The sequence below is a fragment of the Salvelinus fontinalis genome, chromosome 8, assembly GCF_029448725.1.
Source record: "Salvelinus fontinalis isolate EN_2023a chromosome 8, ASM2944872v1, whole genome shotgun sequence".
In the NCBI taxonomy this organism is placed as follows: domain Eukaryota; kingdom Metazoa; phylum Chordata; class Actinopteri; order Salmoniformes; family Salmonidae; genus Salvelinus; species Salvelinus fontinalis.
In genome coordinates this window covers 9457760-9478580 of record NC_074672.1, presented here as the reverse complement: position 1 = coordinate 9478580, position 20821 = coordinate 9457760, and the positions used below count along the sequence as shown (strand labels likewise).

General features: G+C 42.3%; 1 protein-coding gene across 1 annotated transcript; it reads left to right on the top strand.

Annotated features, from left to right (window-relative positions):
• Window positions 1-500: 500 nt before the first annotated feature.
• On the top strand, window positions 501-19565 carry LOC129860490 (carbohydrate sulfotransferase 11-like). The gene is made up of 3 exons (XM_055930911.1): window positions 501-1068; window positions 16912-16994; window positions 18019-19565. Exons 1-3 carry the CDS (start codon window positions 975-977, stop codon window positions 18862-18864), a joined length of 1023 nt encoding a protein of 340 aa, XP_055786886.1. The 5' UTR covers window positions 501-974; the 3' UTR covers window positions 18865-19565.
• Window positions 19566-20821: the final 1256 nt, after the last annotated feature.

The window sequence follows — 20821 nt, the reverse complement described above, 5'->3', positions numbered from 1 at the left end:
TTTAGAATAAGGGTTAGCTAAAATGCTACAGTTGTTTTTAATGCTAAAAGTATCTTAAATAAAATAGGCTATATTAATTTTGGCTACTCCGTTTTGTGTCAACATGCCATGCCTAAAAGATGAAATAATAATAAATAAATAAACTATTACTGTATTTTCATCCAAATATCAGTTTAAAATCGGAATATTTTTCAATTACACCTCATTTTTACAATTGAAGCGTGAGAAATACCAGCGGGACATTTCACTTCCACCACTTTCGGTGTCATAGAAACTTCTTTACAACGTGTAGGCCTAATGGTAGCATGTAGCCTATGTTGTTTGAATAAAAAATAATATGAATGTAACACAAATATTATTTTCATACTAAGTAAAAGCCTAAAACTGTTACTTTGGTCCCCGGTCATCCCTAAGTATAATACATCTTGGAAGTGCTCAGATATACTAATGTCGGTCTATGTTTCGTATATCTCTGAGGCAAAGCTGTGGTGACAGTCACTGTTACAAAGTATTAGGGTTGGGTGTGACGTCAAGGCACAAGTGCCGCCGACCATTTTTCAGGGAATTTTAAGGTTGACAAAATTGAGGAAACAACAACTGTTGAATGATCGGAGAACTCTGACAAAACAATTCTATCATTTGGGGTTGTCAGGACATGTTTGCGATGAGACATTTCAGCGGAGCAGAAAATATAGATTGAATAATGTCATAATTTATCGGAAACACACCAACAAAGACAACCGACATTGTGTTGCACATTCCAATATTTTCGCGGCTGTTTATTTATTGTTGGATATTCATAGGCATAGGCGAATAGACTAATTGCTGAAGAGGCTGACCTAACGGTGCCACTTCCAACTTTTTCCGCATGAAGGTCCGTTCTTTCCCTTCTTTCGCAAAGCTGCATCAGACGAGCTGCCTCGCATGAGCCACCTCGGGGCGAGTGTTCTGCTCTGCCAGCTCGGGGAATCAGGATGAGAAAACCCAAAGTTGGACGAATGTTTCTGGCGACATGCGTTGGGTCACTTTTTATGGTCATATTGTACTTTCAGAACATCACAAGGCCAGGTAAGTTTCGAGCATCACTACACATCAGGGTGCTATGGGATGGTGCCCAAGATGTTCTTATAGGGCGACCGTTTTGGTGTATTACATACACTGAGTGTAGGCTGTTTTTCATTTGGCTAGTCCCACTCATTTATTAAATATTATATTCAATAAATCGTTTATCACAAGCATCATGTCAAACTGAAATTAACTACCATGTCTGTTGCACAATTTCTCCCTAAATTAGCATGTGTTGAGTTGAGACACAATGGAAGGGGTAAATGGCGGGGCATGAGTAAGAGCACTATGAGTGTGAACCATGGAATGTTTTGGTAGCCCCCTCTGAGAGACCCTTATGCATTCCTGGGCCTTTTTGGACTAGTTTACTCAGCTCTCCTGTGCTAGGGCAGAGGAAGAAGAAACATATACCCTTAAGGGATTGAGTGATACTGCGTGACAGAGAAAGATAGGAGGGAAGATAACCTAACCTAGCCTCACTCCCAGGTTATGTCTGAAGTTTTAACATAATGCCTGAAGTTTTAACAATAGAGAGAATGAAATATAAACCATATATTTCTATGCCACAGTATGCTGTTGTTATACCACATATATGGGGAAAGAACTAAGTAATACGTCCAGGTTCGTCATTTTACAGAGCCTCCAAGAGTAAAAGTGAGCAACCAAGGAAGGGACACTCTTACTACGCTATTACATTATGTCGTAGGATACTTTCTATTTAAACATGAAAGTTTTATAAGAATCATCCTTCCTATCCAACCATCTCCCAGGGGCGGTCTTAGTGATTTTGAGCCCCCCCCCCCCCCTCCAAGCGTGTGCACAACATTTCTCAATGGGTTTTAGAGTAAAGATGTAATTTAACTGTAAATATGTATGACCTTTTAATGTGCCATTAACACAGCTAGTCATGATGTTTTCATCTGATTGTCAAAAAATCTCTTTGTTTGGAAAAAAAAAGGTAGGTTACCGGTGCACGTTCATCCAAAATAATTCCAGCATCCGGACAGTGCACTGTGCACCCTCCGACTTTCCTTCACAAGTGGCTGAAACTATCTCACCAGAAAAAGCACCCGAGTGAGTGAAATAGCCGCCCTCTGTCCGACAACACTGTATGTAGTCCATGTACAGTATGTGATGCTGTCTGGCCCAAAAAAGAGTATGACTTGGCATACATGCATCCCTCTACAGTTTAAGGGTCTGTGGCTGGGTTTCCCCTTAATACAATGTTTTTAGTTTTCGAAATATTTAGGACTAACTTATTTCTTGTCACAAATTCCGAAACGGACTGCAGCTCTTTTTGTTAAGTTTTGCAGTGTAGTAGCTGACATGTATTGTTTGAGTCACCTGCATACATAGACACACTGGCTTTACTCAAAGACTAGACAGCTGCCTAGACAGCTGCCCTGGGGAATGCCTGATTCTACCTGGATTATGGTGAGAGGCTTCAATTACAGAACACCCTCTGTGTTCTTTTAGACGGGAAACTCTAACAGGGGCGGCAGGTAGCCTAGTGGTTAGAGCGTTGGGCCAGTAACCGAAAGGTTGCTAGATTGAATCCCCGGGCTGACAAGGTAAACATCTGTTGTTCTGCCCCTGAACAAGGCAGTTAACCCACTGTTCCTAGGCCATCATTGTAAATAGGAATTTGTTATTAACTGACTTGCCTAGAAAAATGATCCACATTATAGCAGGGGTTGTAAAGCCATAACACACACATTTTTCTAGCAGCAGATTATGATCGATAATGTCAAAAGCAGCACTGGAGTCTAACAAAACAGCTCCCACAATCTTTTGATCATCATTTTGTCTCAGTCCTTTGTGTAAGTGCCATGCATGTTGAATGCTCTTCCCTATAAGCGGGCTGAAATTCTGTTGTCAATTGTATCTGGTCAACAGGGCGTGACAATTCTTTTTACAGTCTATGGTGAGGATGGCCGGAAATCACAGATTAAAACCCCATCAACCAACATATGTTGATGTATTTTGGATATGGTCTACAAATCGAATCAAATCAAATGTTATTGGTCACGTACACATATTTTACAGATGTTATCGTGGGTGTAGTGAAATACTTATGTTCCTAGCTCCAACAGTGCAGTAATACCTACTAACAATACAAAACAATTACAAAAATAAAAGGAATTTAGAAATATAGAAATATTAGAAGGAGCAATGTCAAAGTCTGGAACATAAATAAATATGTACAGTATTCCACATTTTGTTGCGTTACAGCCTGCATTCAACATTAATAAAGTAAAACATGTTTTTAGACATTTTAGCAAATTTATTGAAAATGAAATACAGAAATATCTCATCTACATTCTGTGAGTATTCACACCCCTGAGTCAATACTTTGTTGAAGCACCTTTGGCAGCGATTACAGCTGTGAGTACTTCTGGGTAAGTCTCTAAAAGCTTTCCACACCTGGATTGTGCAACATTTGCTCATTATTATATTATAAAATGTTCAAGCTCTTTCAAATTGTTTGTTGGTCATTGCTAGACAACCATTTTCAGGTCTTGCCATATATTTTCAAGTAGATTTAAGTCAAAACGGTAACTCAGCCACTCAGGAACATTCACCGTTTTCTTGGTAAGCAACTCCAATGTAGATTTGGCCTTGTGTTTTATGTTATTGTCTTGCTGAAAGGTGAATTGATCTCCCAGTGTCTGGTTGAAAGCAGACTGAACCAGGTTTTACTCTAGGAGTTTTGCTTGTGCTTAGCATTAAATTTATTTTATTTTTTATCCTGAAAAACTCCCTAGTTTTTGCTGATTACAACTGTAACCGATGTGAAATGGCTAGCTAGTTAGCGGTGGTGCGCGCTAATAGCGTTTCAATCAGTGACGTCACTCGCTCTGAGACCTGAAGTAGTTGTTCCCCTTCCTTTGCAAGGGCCGCGGCTTTTGTGGCGCGATGGGTAACGATGCTTCAAGGGTGGCTGTTGTCGATGTGTGGCGAGGAGAGGGACGGAAGTTAAACTGTTACACAAGCGTACCCATAACATGATTCAGCCACCATTATGCTTAAAAATATGGAGAATGGTACTCAGTAGTATGTTGTAATAGATTTGCCCCAAACATAACGCTTTGTATTCAGGACAAAAAGTTAATTGTTTAGCCACATTTTTTGCAGTATTACGTTAGTGCCTTGTTGCAAACAAGATGCATGTTTTGGAATATCTGTATTCTGTACAGGCATCTTTCTTGTCACTCTGTCAATTAGGTTAGTATTGTGGAGTAACTACAGTGTTGTTGATCCATCCTCAGTTTTCTCCTATCACAGTCATTAAACTCTGTAACTGTTTTAAAGTCACCATTGGCCTCATTGTGAAATCCCTGATCGGTTTCCTTCCTCTCCGGCATATTAGTTAGGAAGGACACCTGTATCTTTGTAGGGACTGGGTGTATTGATACAACATCCAAAGTGTAATTAATAACTTCACCATGCTCAAAGGGATATGCAATGTCTTTAAAAAAAAACTATCAACCAACAGGTGCCCTTCTTTGCGAGGCATTGAAATCCTCCCTGGTCTTTGTGGTTGAATCTGTGTTTGAAATTCACTGCTCAGCTGAGGGACCTTGAAAGATAATTGTATGTGTGGAGTACAGAGATGAGGTAGTCATTCAAAAGTCATGTTAAACACTATTATTGCACACAGAGTCCATGCATCACATTATGTGTAGGCACATTTTTACTCATTACAAAGGGGTTGAATACTTATTTGTTCATTTTTCATTAATTTCTAAATATTTCCAAAAACATAATTCCACTTTAACAGAATGGGGTATTGTGTGTAGGCCAGTGACAAAACATTCTGAATTGAATCGGTTTTAAATTCAGGTTGTAACATAACAAAATGTGGAAAAAGTCAAGGGGTGTGAATAATTTCTGAAGGCGTGTATGATGGTGTGTAGAGACAGTATATGAATAGAAAAGATGTGTACAGCAGTAGTTATATAGGATGAGCCTTGTCTAGAATACAGTATATACATTTGAAGTGGGCCAAACAGTATGCAAACATTATTAAAGTGACCGGTGTTCAATAACTATGTATGTACTGTTGAAGTCGGAAGTTTACATACACTTAGGTTGGAGTCATTAAAACTCATTTTTCAACCACTCCACAAATTTCTTGTTAACAAACTATAGTTTTGTCAAGTCGGTTAGGACATCTACTTTGTGCATGACACAAGTAATTTTTCAACAATTGTTTACAGACAGATTATTTCACTTATAATTCACTGTAGCACAATTCCAGTGGCTCAGAAGTTTACATACACAACATTGACTGTGTCTTTAAACAGCTTGGAAAATTCCAGAAAATTATGTCATGGCTTTAGAAGCTTCTGATAGGCTAATTTACATAATTTGAGTCAATTGGAGGTGTACCTGTGGATGTATTTCAAGGCCTACCAATTTCAAAAAATTGTAGACCTCCACAAGTCTGGTTCATCCTTGGGAGCAATTTCCAAACTCCTGAAGGTACCATGTTCATTGTAGAAACGATAGTACGCAAGTATAAACACCATGGAACCATGCAGCCATCATACCGCTCAGGAAGGAGACGCGTTCTATCTCCTAGAGATGAGCGTACTTTGGTGCGAAAAGTGCTAATCAATCCCAGAACAACAGCAAAGGACCTTGTGAAGATGCTGGAGGAAACAGGTCTGATGAAACAAAAATAGAACTGTTTGGCCATAATGAACATCGTTATGTTTGGAGGAAAAAGGGGGAGGCTTGCAAGCCAAAGAACACCATCCCAACCGTGAAGCACGGGGGTGGCAGCATCATGTTGTGGGTGTGCTTTGCTGCAGGAGGGACTTGTGCACTTCACAAAATAGATGGCATCATGAGCATCATAAGGAAAATTATGTGGATATATTGAAGAAACATCTCAAGACATCAGTTAGGAAGTTAAAGCTTGGTCGCAAATGGGTCTTCCAAATAGACAATGACCCCAAGCATACACCCAAAGTTGTGGCAAAATGGCTTAAGGACAACAAAGTCAAGGTATTTGAGTGGCCATCAGAAAGCCCTGACCTCATCCTATAGAAAATGTGTGGGCAGAACTGAAAAGCGTGTGCGAGCAAGGAGACTTACAAACCTGACTCAGTTACACCAGCTCTGTCATTAGGAATGGGCCACAATTCACCCAACTTATTGCGGGAAGCTTGTGTAAGGCTACCTGAAACGTTTGACCCAAGATAAATAATTTAAAGGCAATGCTACCAAATACTAATTGAGTGTATGCAAACTTCTGACCCACTGGGAATGTGATGAAAGAAATAAAAGCTGAAAGAAATAATTTTCTCTACTATTATTCTGACATTTCACATTCTTAAAATAAAGTGGTGATCCTAACTGACCTAAGACCGGGAATTTTTACTAGGATTAAATGTCAGGAATTGTGAAAAACAGAGTTTAAATCTATTTGGCTGAGGTGTATGTAAACTTCCGACTTCAACTGTACATAGGGCAGCAGTCTCTAAGGTGCAGGGTAGAGAACCAGGTGGTAGCTGGCTAGTAACAGTGACTAAGTTCAGGTCAGGGTACTGGGCGGAGGCCGGCTAGTGGTAATTATTTAACAGTCTGATGGCCTGGCTATAGAAGCAGTTTTTCAGTCTCTCGGTCCCAACTTTGATGCACCTGTACCTTCTCCGCCTTCTAGATGATAGCTCGGTGAGCAGGCCGGGGGTTGGGTATATTTATCTGTAACCACGTTATCATCCACAGGTTTTATGCGAGGCATACTGTACCATATAAAAAAATATCACAACAGCTGTGATGGAATCAGGAAGTTTCTGTACAATTTTATGAATGCTAACAGATAAATCTTTCGTTTGACATGGTGGGATCTTTGTGCCGGTAAAATGTATTATGCGAGAAATGGCGGTGGTAAGGCCTTTATGCGCAAGTATTAATATAATAACCATTATATCGAAGTAAACTTGGAGTCACACGATGATATGTTGTCTGGTACTCACACTACGACTAGGTTAATGCAGTTTATTAGGCTACACATGAAATAAGTTACGATGAACTTCACAGGGTGGTGAAAGTGCACAGGGATCTTGATGCTCCTTTCCAATAAATATTGAGGGTCGGATTCTGGTGACACGATGATCGATGCTTGATGCTCCTTTCAAATAATTATTGAGGGTCTGATTCTGGTGACACGATGATCGATTCTTGATGCTCCTTTCAAATAATTATTGAGGGTCTGATTCTGGTGACATGATGATTGACTGTCATTTGACAAATACAAATATTCTTGCTCTTATCCATAATAATCTCATCATGTAGACTACCAGTATCTGCGAGCTGTTGGCTAGAGTGCATGTCCCAAGACCAGAGACCATTTAAAAAATTTATTCGGTACATGAAAACTTAAGCGAAAAAAGTACAGTTTTTATCTGCAACAAGATAAACATCAGTGCTTGGTGACATAGTGCACACAAAAAGGTGGAAACTAACTTGTTTCAGAATAAACATATCTGTGTATTTCCCTATAGTGAGTGTCTCTCCTCTGTGGGCAGAAGGATTCACACCTCGGACTTAGCAGTACTATGTCCAGTCTGAGAAAGAGCTGACTAAACGTGTGGGTGGGTGTACACACTTGTCAGTTACTGAAAGGTGCTAGATGCGCCAAGCCTCCTTTACAAGTCAGCTCAATGTGACGTGTGAAATGTGAAAAAAATGCATGTGAAAATAGTTCACGTCTACTTTTCAAACAGGACCTTTGAGCCTTCAGATAATATTTGGTTTGTCTATACTCTCTCCTGACAGTCAAAGTCATGACATCCTTTTCGGTTGAGCGTGTCGTGAGCCCTGTACCATGGACTTAAACGCACATGATGATCAAAAGTCTTTCTCAACTCTTTCATATTTAGATTTTTCTCGTCTTGTTCTAAACCTCAAATACTTCACTGTCAGATATCATTTATATTCTAAATTCTTCTTCTTCTGTGAAAAGCTGACATCAGCGTAACTGAGTTACTGAAGTCACAACAGAAAGTAATTTCAAGCAGCAATGTATTCCTTATGAGATAATGATGTTGAAAAAACTGTAAGTATTTTTAGTTAATAAACACATTTTGCTCACTGGGTTGGGCCCACACACACTTCCATTACTATGCTCTTTTACCATCACACACAAGCAACATCTTCCTACGTTGGCATCATGTGGGTCTTGTCTAGTCAACAAACAAGGCTGGCATATGTCCCAATCCCGCCACATGCCCACGGCACCATAGAAGGCTGAATCAGTCAAAAGCCACACCTGCTGGGTGTTTGTTCTTGCTGAATAAGCCATTGAGAGACGTTAAAAAGTAAATTGCTCACTATTTTAACACAAGTGTGGCCTGTTTATTCCATTTCTGGGGTGCTTTTGCTGTGCAGCTGTGGTCTATGGTCTATACAGCTAGTCTATACAGTTATGTTCTATCTATATAGATACAGTTAGTCTATATAGCTATGGTCTATATACAGTGCCTTCGGAAAGTATTCAGTCCCCTTTTTAAATAAAAAAATCCTCAATAATCTACACACAATAATTTTTTTTAGACATTTATTAAAATAGAAAAACATAACTTATTTACATAATTTTCAGACCCTTTGCTATGAGACTCTAAATTGAGCTCAAGTGCATCCTGTTTCCATTGATCATCATTGAGATTTTTCTACAACCTGATTGGAGTCCACCTGTGGTGAATTCAATTGATTGGACATGATTTGGAAAGGCACACACCTGTCTATATAGGGTCCCACAGTTGACAGTGCATGTCAGAGCAAAAACCAAGCCATGAGGTCAAAGGAATTGTCCGTCGAGCTCTGAGACATGATTGTGTCGAGGCACAGATCTGGAGAAGGATACCAAAACATTTCTGCAGCATTGAAGGTCCCAAGAACACTGTGAGGAACCACCAAGACTCTTCCTGGAGCTGGCCGTCCGGCCAAACTGAGCAATCGGGAGAGAAGGGCCTTGGTCAGGGAAGTGACCAAGAACCCGATGGCCGCTCTGACAGAGCACTAGAGTTCCTCTGTGGAGGTGGGAGAACCTTCCAGCAGCACTCCACCAATCAGGCCTTTATGGTAGAGCGGCCAGATGGAAGCCACTCCTCAGTAAAAGGCACATGACAGCACGCTTGGAGTTTGCCAAAAGGCACCTAAAGACTCTCAGACCATGAGAAACAAGATTCTCTGGTCTGATGAAACCAAGATTAAACTCTTTGACCTGAATGCCAAGCGTCACGTCTGGAGGAAATCTGGCACTATCCCTACGGTGAAGCATGGTGGTGGCAGCATCATGCTGTGGGGATGTTTTTCAGCGGCAGAGACTGGGAGACTAGTCAGGATTGAGGCAAAGATTTTTCTTTCTTTCTTTTTATTTCACCTTTATTTAACCAGGCAGGCCAGTTGAAAACAAGTTCTAATTTACAACTGCGACCTGGCCAAGATAAAGCAAAGCAGTGCGACAAAAACAACAACACAGAGTTACACATAAACAAACATACAGTCAATAACACAAAACAGAAGAAAAATAGAAAAATCTATGTACAATGTGTGCAAATGTAGTATATGGGGCTTTGGTGACAAAACAGATGGCACTGTAATGGCCTCCTCCACGTCTCCTGATGTACTGGCCTGTCTCCTGGTAGCGCCTCCATGCTCTGGACACTACGCTGACAGACACAGCAAACCTTTTTGCCACAGCTCGCATTGATGTGCCATCCTGGAAGAACTGCACTACCTGAGCCACTTGTGTGGGTTGTAGACTCCGTCTCATGCTACCACTAGAGTGAGAGCACCGCCAGCATTCAAAAGTGACCAAAACATCAGCCAGGAAGCATTGGAACTGAGAAGTGGTATGTGGTCACCACCTGCAGAATCACTCCTTTTTGAGGGGGTGTCTTGCTAATCGCCTATAATTTCCACCTTTTGTCTATTCCATTTGCACAAGAGCATGTGAAATTTATTGTCAATCAGTGTTGCTTCCTAAGTGGACAGTTTGATTTCACAGAAGTGTGATTGACTTGGAGTTACATTGTGTTGTTTAAGTGTTCCCTTTATTTTTTTGAGCAGTGTATATATAGATACAGCTAGTCCATACAGCTATGGTCTATACAGCTATACAGGGAATAGTGAAACTGTAGCTTGCATCTTGTGATCTCCACATATCCAATGATAGGAGAAGCTAAAAGATGATCTTTTCAAAAAGAAAAATCTTCTGATTTATCTTTGGACTAATGTATAGAGTAGTGATAACCCACTGGGCACAGTTTAATTCAACATCTATTCCATGTTGGTTCAATGTAATTTCTATGAAATGACGTGGAAACAACGTTGATTCAACCAGTGGGTAGGGTTTAATTTGGTACCTTGACGTTGTTTCGCAACACTGAATCTCCCACTTCTCTGTGCACGGTGCATGTGGCTTCCACAAAAGTGGAAGTCATAATCAGTGACGCAGGCTGATGTGTAGAGCAGATGAGAGGACAGAGATGTAGAGGGGGAAGTGTGTTATATCTTCACATGCAAAGTCACATGCTAGTCACAAAAAATACTTGGTCAGTGACACCTTTCCACGTTTTGTTTTGAGTCAAATGTTTTGAGTCAATATGTATTCAACCTCTGTTATGGCAAGCATAAATAAGTTCAGGAGTAAACATTTGTTTAACAATTCACATAAGTGTCATGGACTCTGAGTGCAATAATAGTGTTTAGCAGGATTTTTTAACAACTACCTCGTCTCTGTACCCCACAAATAGAATTAGCTGTAAGGTCTTACAGTCGAGATGTGATTTTCAAACACAGATTCAACAACAAAAACCAGGGAGGTTTTCTAATGCCTCGCAAAGAAGGGCACCTATTGGTAGATACAATTAAAAAAAAAAAGATGTACACATTGCATATCCCTTTGAGCATGGTGAAGTTATTAAGTACACTTTGGATGGTGTATCAATACACGTAGTCACTACAAAGATACAGGCGTTCTTCCTAACTCAGTTGCCGGAGAGGAAGGAAACCGCTCAGGGATTTCACCATGAGGCCAATAGTGACTTTAAAACAATTACAGAGTTATATCGCTGTGATAGTAGAAAACTGAGAATGGATCAGCAACATTGTAGTTACTCCACAATACTAACCTAATTGACAGAGTGAAAAGAAGGAAGCCTGTACAGAATACAGATATTCCAAAAGATGCATCTTGTTTGCAACAAGGCACTTATGTAATACTGCAAAAATTGTGGCAAAGCAATTCACTTTATGTCCTGAACACAAAGTGTTACTGTATGTTTGGGGCAAATCCAATACAACACATTACTGAGTACCACTCTCCATATGTTTAAGCATAGTGGTGGCTGCATCATGTTATGGGTATGCTTGTAATCATTAAGGACTGGGTAGTTTTTCAGGATAAAAAATAAATGGAATGGAGCTAAGCACAGGCAAAATTCTAGAGGAAAACCTGGTTCAGTCTTCTTTCCACCAGACACTGGTAGATTAATTCACATTTCAGCAGGACAATAACCTAAAACAGAAGGCCAAATCTACACTGGAGTAGCTTACCAAGAAGACAGTGAATGTTCCTGAGTGGCCGAGTTATCGTTTTGACTTAAATCTACTTGAAAATCTATGGCAATACCTGCACATGGTTGTCTAGCAATGATCAACAACCAATTTGACAGAGCTTGAAGAATTTTAAAAAGAATAATGGGTAAATGTTGCACAATCCAGGTGTGGAAAGCTCTTAGAAATTTACCCAGAAAGAATCACAGATGTAATCGCAGCTAAAGGTGCTTCTACAAAGTATTGACTCAGGGGTGTGAATACTTATGTAAATGATCAATTGAATCCATTTTGAATTCAGGCTGTAACACAACAAAATGTGTCAAGGGGTATAAATACTTTCTGAAGGCACTGTATACAAGGAGTACCGGTACCAAGTCAATATGCAGGGGTACAAGGTAGCTTTTTATTTTATTTAACCTTTTTTTTAACTAGGCAAGTCAATTAAGAACAGCAGGGATGGGGACTGGGATATAAAACACATGTGAAGTAGGAAAAACCCATCACGACAAGAGAGACACCACAACACTACATAAAGAGAGACCTAAGACAACAACATAGCATGGCAGCAACACATTACAACAGAGCATGGTAGCAACTTAACATGGTCCAAACATTGTTAGGCACAGACAACTGCACAAAGGGCAAAAAGGTAGAGACAACATGACATCACCTGAAGCAGCCACAAGAATCAGAAAGAGTGTCCGTGATTGAGTCTTTGAATGTAGAGATGGAGATAAAACTGTCCAGTTTGAGTGTTTTTAATTCTTGTTCCAGTCGCTAGCTGCGAACTGAAAAGAGGAGCGACCCAGATATATGTGTGCTTTGGGGACCGGGTGTTTTATGTGGAGGATGAGGGATTCAGTAGGTTACTAAGATAAGGGGGAGTGAGGCCTAAGAGGGTTTTATAAATAAGCATCAAACAGTGGGTCTAGTGTCAGGTATTAAGAAATGGACAGTTTACAGAGCAGTATAGAGTGCAATGATGTGTCCTATAAGGAGCATTGGTGACAAGTCTGATGGCCGAATGTTAAAGAACATCTAGCCGTTCGAGAGCGCCCTTACCAGCCGACCTATCAATTATGTCTCTGTATTCTAGCATGGGTAGAATGATCATCTGAATCAGGGTTAGTTTGTCAGCTGGGGTGAAAAAGGAATGATTACTATAGAATAAGGTTAAGGGCAGAGAAAGCTTGTTGGACACTAAGAAAGCTTTGTTGTAGAGCGTTCAACAGAAAATCCGGGGAGGGGCCAGCTGACTGTATAATCTACATATAAATGGATGAGAGAGCTTCCTACTGCCTGAGCTATGTTGTTGATGTAAATTGACGTGCGTGGGGCCTAGGATCGAGCCTTGGGGTACTTCCTTGGTGACAGGCAGTGGCTGAGATAGCATATGTTCTGACTTTACACACTGCACTCTTTGAGAGAGGTAGTTAGCAAACCAGGCCAAATACCCCTCAGAGACACTAATACTCCTTAGCTGACCCACAGGAAAGGAATGGTCTTTGGCCAAGTCAATAAAAATAGCAGCACAACATTTCTTAGAATCAAGGTCAATGGTGACATAAGTTAGAACCACCACCTTTGGAAGATCTGTCTTGTTGAAAAAGGTTATAACCAGAAAGGTTAACATCAGTGTTCAGAACACTCTTTCTTAACCACGTCTCAGTAATGACCAACACATCCGGATTGGAGCTGTGAACCCACACCTTCAATTGATACATTTTAGGTAATAAGCTTCTAGTGTTAATATGCTGAAAACCCAGGCTTTTATGAGAGCAGAAATCAGTGAAGCAGAAACCAGAAGTGCAGATCCACTCACTTAGATTTTTTTATGAAATCAGATGGCAACAAGATCATATTGTACAGCAATTTCATCAGGTAACATGAGTTCACAGCCGGCGAGAGGGGGTTAGGTCCGTGTAACCGATAGAGAGTCAGGGTCGCGAGTGTGGAATCAAGCATTGTCTGTCCCAGGATCAGGTAAACCAGCAAGTTCATAGTCAACAAAGCACGTTGGAGTCATGGAGCAAATGGCACAAAGCACAAGAAAAAAATGGAACAGCTTGGGGCTAGCCATTGTAAGTTCAAAGAGGGAATATGTACATGTAGGTAGGGGTAAAAGTGACGAGGCAATCAGGATAGATAATAAACAGAGTAGCAGCAGCGTATGTGTAGAGTGTGAAAGTGTGTGTGTGTCGCGTCAATGTGCATGTGTGTGTGTTTTGTGTGTGTGTGTCAGTGTAGTGCGTGTGAGTGTGTGGGTAGAGTCCAGTGAGTGTGTGGGTAGAGTCCAGTGAGTGTGCACAGAGCCAGTGCAAGAGAGTTAGTGTAAAAAAAAGGAGTCAATGCAAATAATCCAGGTAGCCGTTTGATTAACTGTTCAGCAGTCATGGCTTGGGGGTAGCAGCTGTTCAGGAGCTTTTTGGTCCTAGACCTTCCTCTGATACCACCTGGTATAGAGGTCCTGGAGGCAGGGAGCTCAGCCCCAGTGGTGTACTGGGCCATACGCACTACCCTCTGTTAGCAACTTGCCAAGCAGTTGCCATACTAGGTGGTGATGCAGCCAGTCAAGATGTTCTCAATGGTGCAGCCAGTCAAGATGTTCTCAATTTTCAGCCTCCTGAGGCGGAGGGGGAGGAGACATTGTCATGCCCTCTTCATGACTGTGTTGGTGTGTTTGGACCATGATAGGTCCTTAGTGATGTGAACACCAAGGAACTTGAAGCTCTTGGCCCGCTCCACTACAGCCCCGTCGATGTGAATGTGGCATGCTCGGCCCTCCGTTTCCTGTTGTCTACGATCAGCTCCTTTGTCTTGCTGATGTTGAGAGAGTGATTGTTGTCCTGGCACCACACTGCCAGGTCTCTGACCTTCTCTCTATAGACTGTCTCATTGTTGTCGGTGATCACGTCTACCACCGCCGTGTCATCGGCAAACTTAATGATGGTGTTGGAGTCGTGCGCGGCCACGCAGTCGTGGGTGAACAGGGCGGCAGGGTAGCCTAGTGGTTAGAGCGTTGGGCTAGTAACCCAAAGGTTGCAAGTTCAAATCACCGAGCTGACAAGGTACAAATCTGTCGTTCTGCCCCTGAACAAGGCAGTTAACCCACTGTTCCTAGGCCGTCATTGAAAATAAGAGTTTGTTCTTAACTGACTTGCCTAGTTAAATAAAGGTTAAATGTAAGTCGCTCTGGATAAGAGCGTCTGCTAAATGACTTAAATGTAAATGTAATGTAAATGTGAACAGGAAGTACAGGAGGGGACTAAGCACACACCCCTGAGGGGCCCCTGTGTTGAGGTTCAGCGTGGCAGATGTGTTGTTGCCTACCTTCACCACCTGGGGGCGGCCTGTCTGGATGTCCAGGATCCAGTTGTCAGTTACCTTGACTTTGTTGTCCTTAAGCCATTTTGCCACAACATTGGAAGCATGCTTGGGGGCATTGTCCATTTGGAAGACCCATTTGCGTCCAAGCTTTAACTTTCTGACTGATGTCTTGAGATGTTTCTTCAATATATCCACATAATTTTCCTTTTGATGCTCATGATGCCATCTATTTTGTGACGTGCACCAGTCCCTCCTGCAGCAAATCACCCCCACAACATGATGCTGCCACCCCCGTGCTTCACGGTTGGGATGGTGTTCTTCGGCTTGCAAGCCTCCCTCTTTTCCCTCCAAACTAAATGATGTTCATTATGGCCAAACAGTTCTATTTTTGTTTCATCAGACCAGAGGACATTTCTGCAAAAAGTACGATCTTTGTCCCCATGTGCAGTTGCAAACGATAGTCTGGCTTTTTTATGGTGGTTTTGGAGCAGTGGCCTCTTCTTCGCTGAGCGGCCTTTCAGTTTATGTTGATATAGGACTCGTTTTACTGTGGATATAGATACTTTTGTACCTGTTTACTCCAGCATCTTCACAAGGTCATTTGCTGTTGTTCTGGGATTGATTTGCACTTTTCACACCAAAGTACGTTCATCCCTAGGAGACATAACGCGTCTCCTTCCTGAGCGGTATGTCGGCTGCGTGGTCCCATGGTGTTTATACTTGTGTACTATTGTTTGTACAATTTTTCTTCTGAGGTCTTGGCTGATTTCTTTTGATTTTCCCATGATGTCAACCAAAGAGGCACTGAGTTTTTCAATTAGCCTATCAGAAGCTTCTAAAGCCATGACATAATTTTCTGGAATTTTCCAAGCTGTTTAAAGGCACAGTCAACTTAGTGTATGTAAACTTCTGACCCACTGGAATTGTGATACAGTGAATTATAAGTGACATAATCTCTGTAAACAATTGCTGGGAAAATTACTTGTCATGCACCAAGTAGATGCCCTAAACGACTTGACAAAACTATAGTTTGTTAACAAAACGGAAATTTGTGGAGTGGTTGAAAAATGAGTTTTAATGACTCCAACCTAAGTGTATGTAAACTTCCGACTTCAACTGTAAACAGGTTACCTTGGCGTTCTTGAGCACAGGGACTGTGGAGGTCTGCTTGATACATGTACATATTACAGACTAGGTCAGGGAGAGGATGAATATGTCAGTGAAGACATGTTATGAGTACACGTCCTGGTAATCCATCTTGCCCTGCGGCCTTGTGAATGTTAACCTGCTTAAAGGGCTGACTCATATTGGCTACGGAGAGCGTGATCACACAGTCACTTGCAAGGTGGATGAGATTTCATCAAGATACGATCCTCTCACACATCATTTTAGAGTTTGTGTTGTGTTGAATCTATGTGATAAGACCTCTTGACCCACTTTCTCATTTCCTTCTATTGTTTCTTTCTCTCTCTCGCTTTCTCTCTATTTCTCACTCTGTCCCTCCCTCCCTCCCTCCCTGTGAGATGTAAAGCAATCCTCTGCATTCAACTGGCACATGTGCAAATCGAATCCGTTTCCTCTCACTAGTGAGGAGGGCCCCAACACTGACATGCCTCCAGCCCTGAGGTGCTGGGGCTCATGTGAGATCATTCACCATAAGGTAAAACATACTGAAATGAGAACTCAATGGGCTACTGTACTACAGTGTGCTATAGCAGCACTGGCCACAGTCAGATTTGCTTGACAAGAGAGTCGGATACTGTTCAGGACAGCGCAACCAGTAAAGAATATGTCTTTTTGTATGCCAAAAGGATGCTCAGTGAGGCCAAAGTTCCTTGAACATCGAGTACCCTTCACTAATCACTAAAGAAAACAGACAATAATGCCCTTTTCAGATGATTCATCTGTTTCGCTTTTTCTCCCTCTCTGTCTTTGTGACTGTAGCTGCGGAGCAGTCTGGGGGGAAGGGCATCGCCCCAGGGAAGACCAGGAGAAGTCCACTACAGACCCTCTACAACGGAGACCAGGTGACTAGCTTTAGAATGGCCCCATTATATCATGCCTTGAATGTATGTGAACACTCACGGTTATGTACTGTTTATTCACCTGATGTTGATGTGTAATTGGTTCCAGATGTGTCACACACAGGAAATTAAATTTGACAAAGCAATGATCTTGGAGAACCACTTTGACACGTTTGATTTCTCAACAAATGGGTAGCCTTTGGTCTCTGAACTGAATTATTGCTGCTACACATTAAATATTGTTACATCATACTACATACCAACCACCTTTGTCTTTAACTTTCCTCAGAGGAAATGGCTCAAGCGTTACTGCAAGACTGAGTTGAGTTCATTTGATTTGCCTTAGAAGTTATGACTCAGGTCCTTAGTGGTTACTATAAAAACAGTACCCCCTCTTCCTCCGAGAGACAAAGGTCTCTTTTTCAGCTCCAATATCCAAAATCTCAGGAATCCAGTGTATGCTGAGTGATACTGCATCTCTCTCTCGCTTTCTCTCTCTTTTTTGCTCTCTCTCTTTTTTGCTCTCTCTCTTTTTTGCTCTCTCTCACACAGAGAGCAGTTAGTTTGGTGCTGCTGATGCAACTAATCTTATGTGTTGTGTTCCTTTTTCTCTTGGACTCCGTCCACCTGGCAACCCCTCTATCTTCTGTTCATTATTCACAGTGGGTCAGCAACACAAAGCACCATACCCATCCTTGATCCTTCTATTGCTTCCTCATTGCTCAAATCAAGCCGCCTCTTTTGCTTCTCTTTATTATAACATTAAACACTTTGTCTACTGCATGTGACTAGTGCCACAGGCTGTCTACTGGGAAACACAGTGGATGGCCTTGATGTTGCGATGCCAATTCCAGTTCATTTTACTAATCCGACAAGATAGATTAAAACACTGACAGATGGCACAATTGTTTTAGTCAGAGAATGTGGCTACATGAAGATGGTATCACTTGGAGAGATGAAATATTTCAAATGACATCTAGATGTGAGTGTTGACCTTGTATGTCCCGTCCTCTCTCTGTGACCGTAGTTGGATTTGTCTGCAGTGCAGACGTCTCTGCGTGGTCGGCGGGAGCTGCTGGAGGAGGCGTGCCTCACCCACACCAAGAAGCGACGGGTGTTGACCCCCGACGACCTCCGCCACCTCATCGTGGACGATAAGCATGGCCTGCTGTACTGCTACGTCCCCAAGGTGGCCTGCACCAACTGGAAACGCGTCTTCATGGTCCTGACGGGGGACGGACGTTACCACGAGCCCCTAGCCATCCCTGCCAACGAGGCCCACGTGGCTGGCAACCTGCGCACACTGTCAGAGTACTCCACCTCTGAGATCAACCGCCGTCTGCGCAGCTACCTGAAGTTCATCTTTGTGCGGGAGCCCTTCGAGAGGCTGGTGTCGGCCTACCGCAACAAGTTCACCCGCAGCTACAACACGGCCTTCCACAAGCGCTACGGCACCAAGATAATCCGCCGGCATCGGCCCCAACCCCAGCCGGATGCGCTGGAGCGGGGCAACGACGTCTCCTTCCAGGAGTTTGTGTACTACCTGGTGGATCCCCGCACACAGAGAGAGGAGCCCTTCAACGAGCACTGGGAGCGGATCCACTCACTGTGCCACCCCTGCCTCGTCCACTACGATGTGGTCGGGAAGTATGAGACTCTGGAGCAGGACTCCCGCTCTGTGCTGCGGCTGGCTGGCGCTGACGGGGAGGTCCGCTTCCCCACCTCAGGCAAGAGCACCAGGACCAACGGGGACATGGCAGCTCAGTTCTTCCACAACATCAGTCCCTTTTACCAGAAGAAGCTGTTCAACCTTTACCGCATGGACTTCCTGCTCTTCAATTACTCCAACCCTGACTACTTGAAGACTAGATGAGGGCGGCTCGCTCCATGTCAACCGGGGATTTAGTAATCAATCTGTTTGGCTCTGTAATTTGTAATTAATCTGGGTGCGTAGAGCTTGTAATTGATGTTCCAGATGTTATTTATACGGGCCTTGCCAGTGGGGGGAATCACTACATTGTCAGATGTAAGAAGTTCATGGGCATAGGTGGCTGACCTTGGAGCCGCTATATTTGCTTTAATCCTCCTCATGTGGCCTAGATAAGAGAGAAGCAGGTTCTTCTTTTACAATTGAATGTGTCGAGGGTTGTAAAAGAACTTGTGTGTATCACAGAATCCCTCGACTACGCCTTCTTCTTTATTTATACAATTGTAAGAGTATTTATTGTGAATATAGACTGAGTCATGGACAGAGCGCATTGGGTGAGGACATTCTAATTCATGCATTTCTTTCTGCTTGCACATACAGCATGTTTCTTTGGCTCTTGCACATCTTCTGTAGCCAAGAATGTTCCTCTGGGGACAAAGGGTGTCATAAAACTTACCTAAACCACCAAACAAAAGAAAGCATAGTCCACAAATAAAGAAAGAAAACCCCCCAATAAAAATAAGCAATTTACTCTCTAATGACAGAAATATGAGGCTTGCACAAACCCAATATGAATTGAACCAGTTTAAATGGTATGTAATGCATGGTAGCATCTTTTTTCTAATAAACAGTGAAGTCCTCATTCATACTGTACCATGTCACAATTTTCCCACATGATAAAATGATTGCCACCTGTTCATTGATGTTACATAAGCCACAGATGATAGTAAATATGTTCTGATAAACAATGTATGCTGGTTATATAAAGCCTGGCAGGCAGATTGCCTGCAGGTAGGGAGTTAATTACAGAAACGGCACATGCTTTGCAGAGTCACCTCTTTATTTAGCTCACGTCAGACTGAGCAAACGGTGCATAGCTGTGGTTTGGGCCAAGGCAGCCCTTCATCAGAGCACTCCTTGTTGAACTGTGGGTAGCCACCTAGGGCTAACTACCTACCTACAGGGGCACTACATGTTAAAACCAGATAGGCCGTCTGGTAAAAAAACAAATATTAAATTACATATATAGCATGCAGTATTTTTCTTGACTATGAGAGCAGTAAATAAAATTAGTTTTCATGACTGTTGATGTTATGCCTCATTGCAACCTTTTGGAACAAAGTTTGTCCATAACAACGGTATACTGTACAGTGCATTCGAAAAGTATTCAGACCGCTTCACTTTTTCCACATTTTGTTACGTTACAGCTTTATTCTGAAATTGATTCAATTGTTTTTTCCCCTCAACAATCTACACACAATACCCCATAATGACAAAGCAAAAACTGGTTTTTAGAAAATTTTCACATTTATATAAGTATTCAGGCCCTTTACTCAGTACTTTGTTGAAGCACCTTTGGCAGCGATTACATTCTTGAGTCTTCTTGGGTATGAAGCCAACAAGCTTGGCATACCTGTATTTGGGGAGTTTCTCCCATTAATCTCTGCAAATCCTCTTAAGCTCTGTCAAGTTGGATGGGGAGCATCGCTGTACAGCTATTTTCAGGTCTCTAGAGATATTCGATCGATCGGGCTCTGGCTGGGCCACTCAAGGACATTCAGATACTTGTCCGAAGCCACTCCTGCGTTGTCTTGGCTGTGTGCTTAGGGTCATTGTCCTGTTGGAAGGTGAACCTTTTACCCCAGTCGGAGGTCCTGAGCGCTCTGGAGCAGGTTTTCATCAAGGATCTCTCTGTACTTGGCTCCGTTCATCTTTCCCTCGATCCTGACTAGTCTCCCAGGCCCTGCCAGTGAAAAACACCCCCACAGCATGATGCTGCCACCACCATGCTTCACTGTAGGGATGGTGCCAGGTTTCCTCCAGACATGACGCTTGGCATTCAGGCCAAAGAGTTCAATCTTGGTTTCATCAGACCAGAGAATCTTGTTTCTCATGGTCTGAG

Coding starts and splice junctions, on each gene's coding strand:
- LOC129860490 (XM_055930911.1), top strand. CDS start 975: ATGAGAAAACCCAAAGTTGGACGAATGTTTCTGGCGACATGCGTTGGG. Junction 1,069..16,911: donor TCAGAACATCACAAGGCCAG/GTAAGTTTCGAG, acceptor TTGTGACTGTAG/CTGCGGAGCAGTCTGGGGGG. Junction 16,995..18,018: donor CCCTCTACAACGGAGACCAG/GTGACTAGCTTT, acceptor CTGTGACCGTAG/TTGGATTTGTCTGCAGTGCA.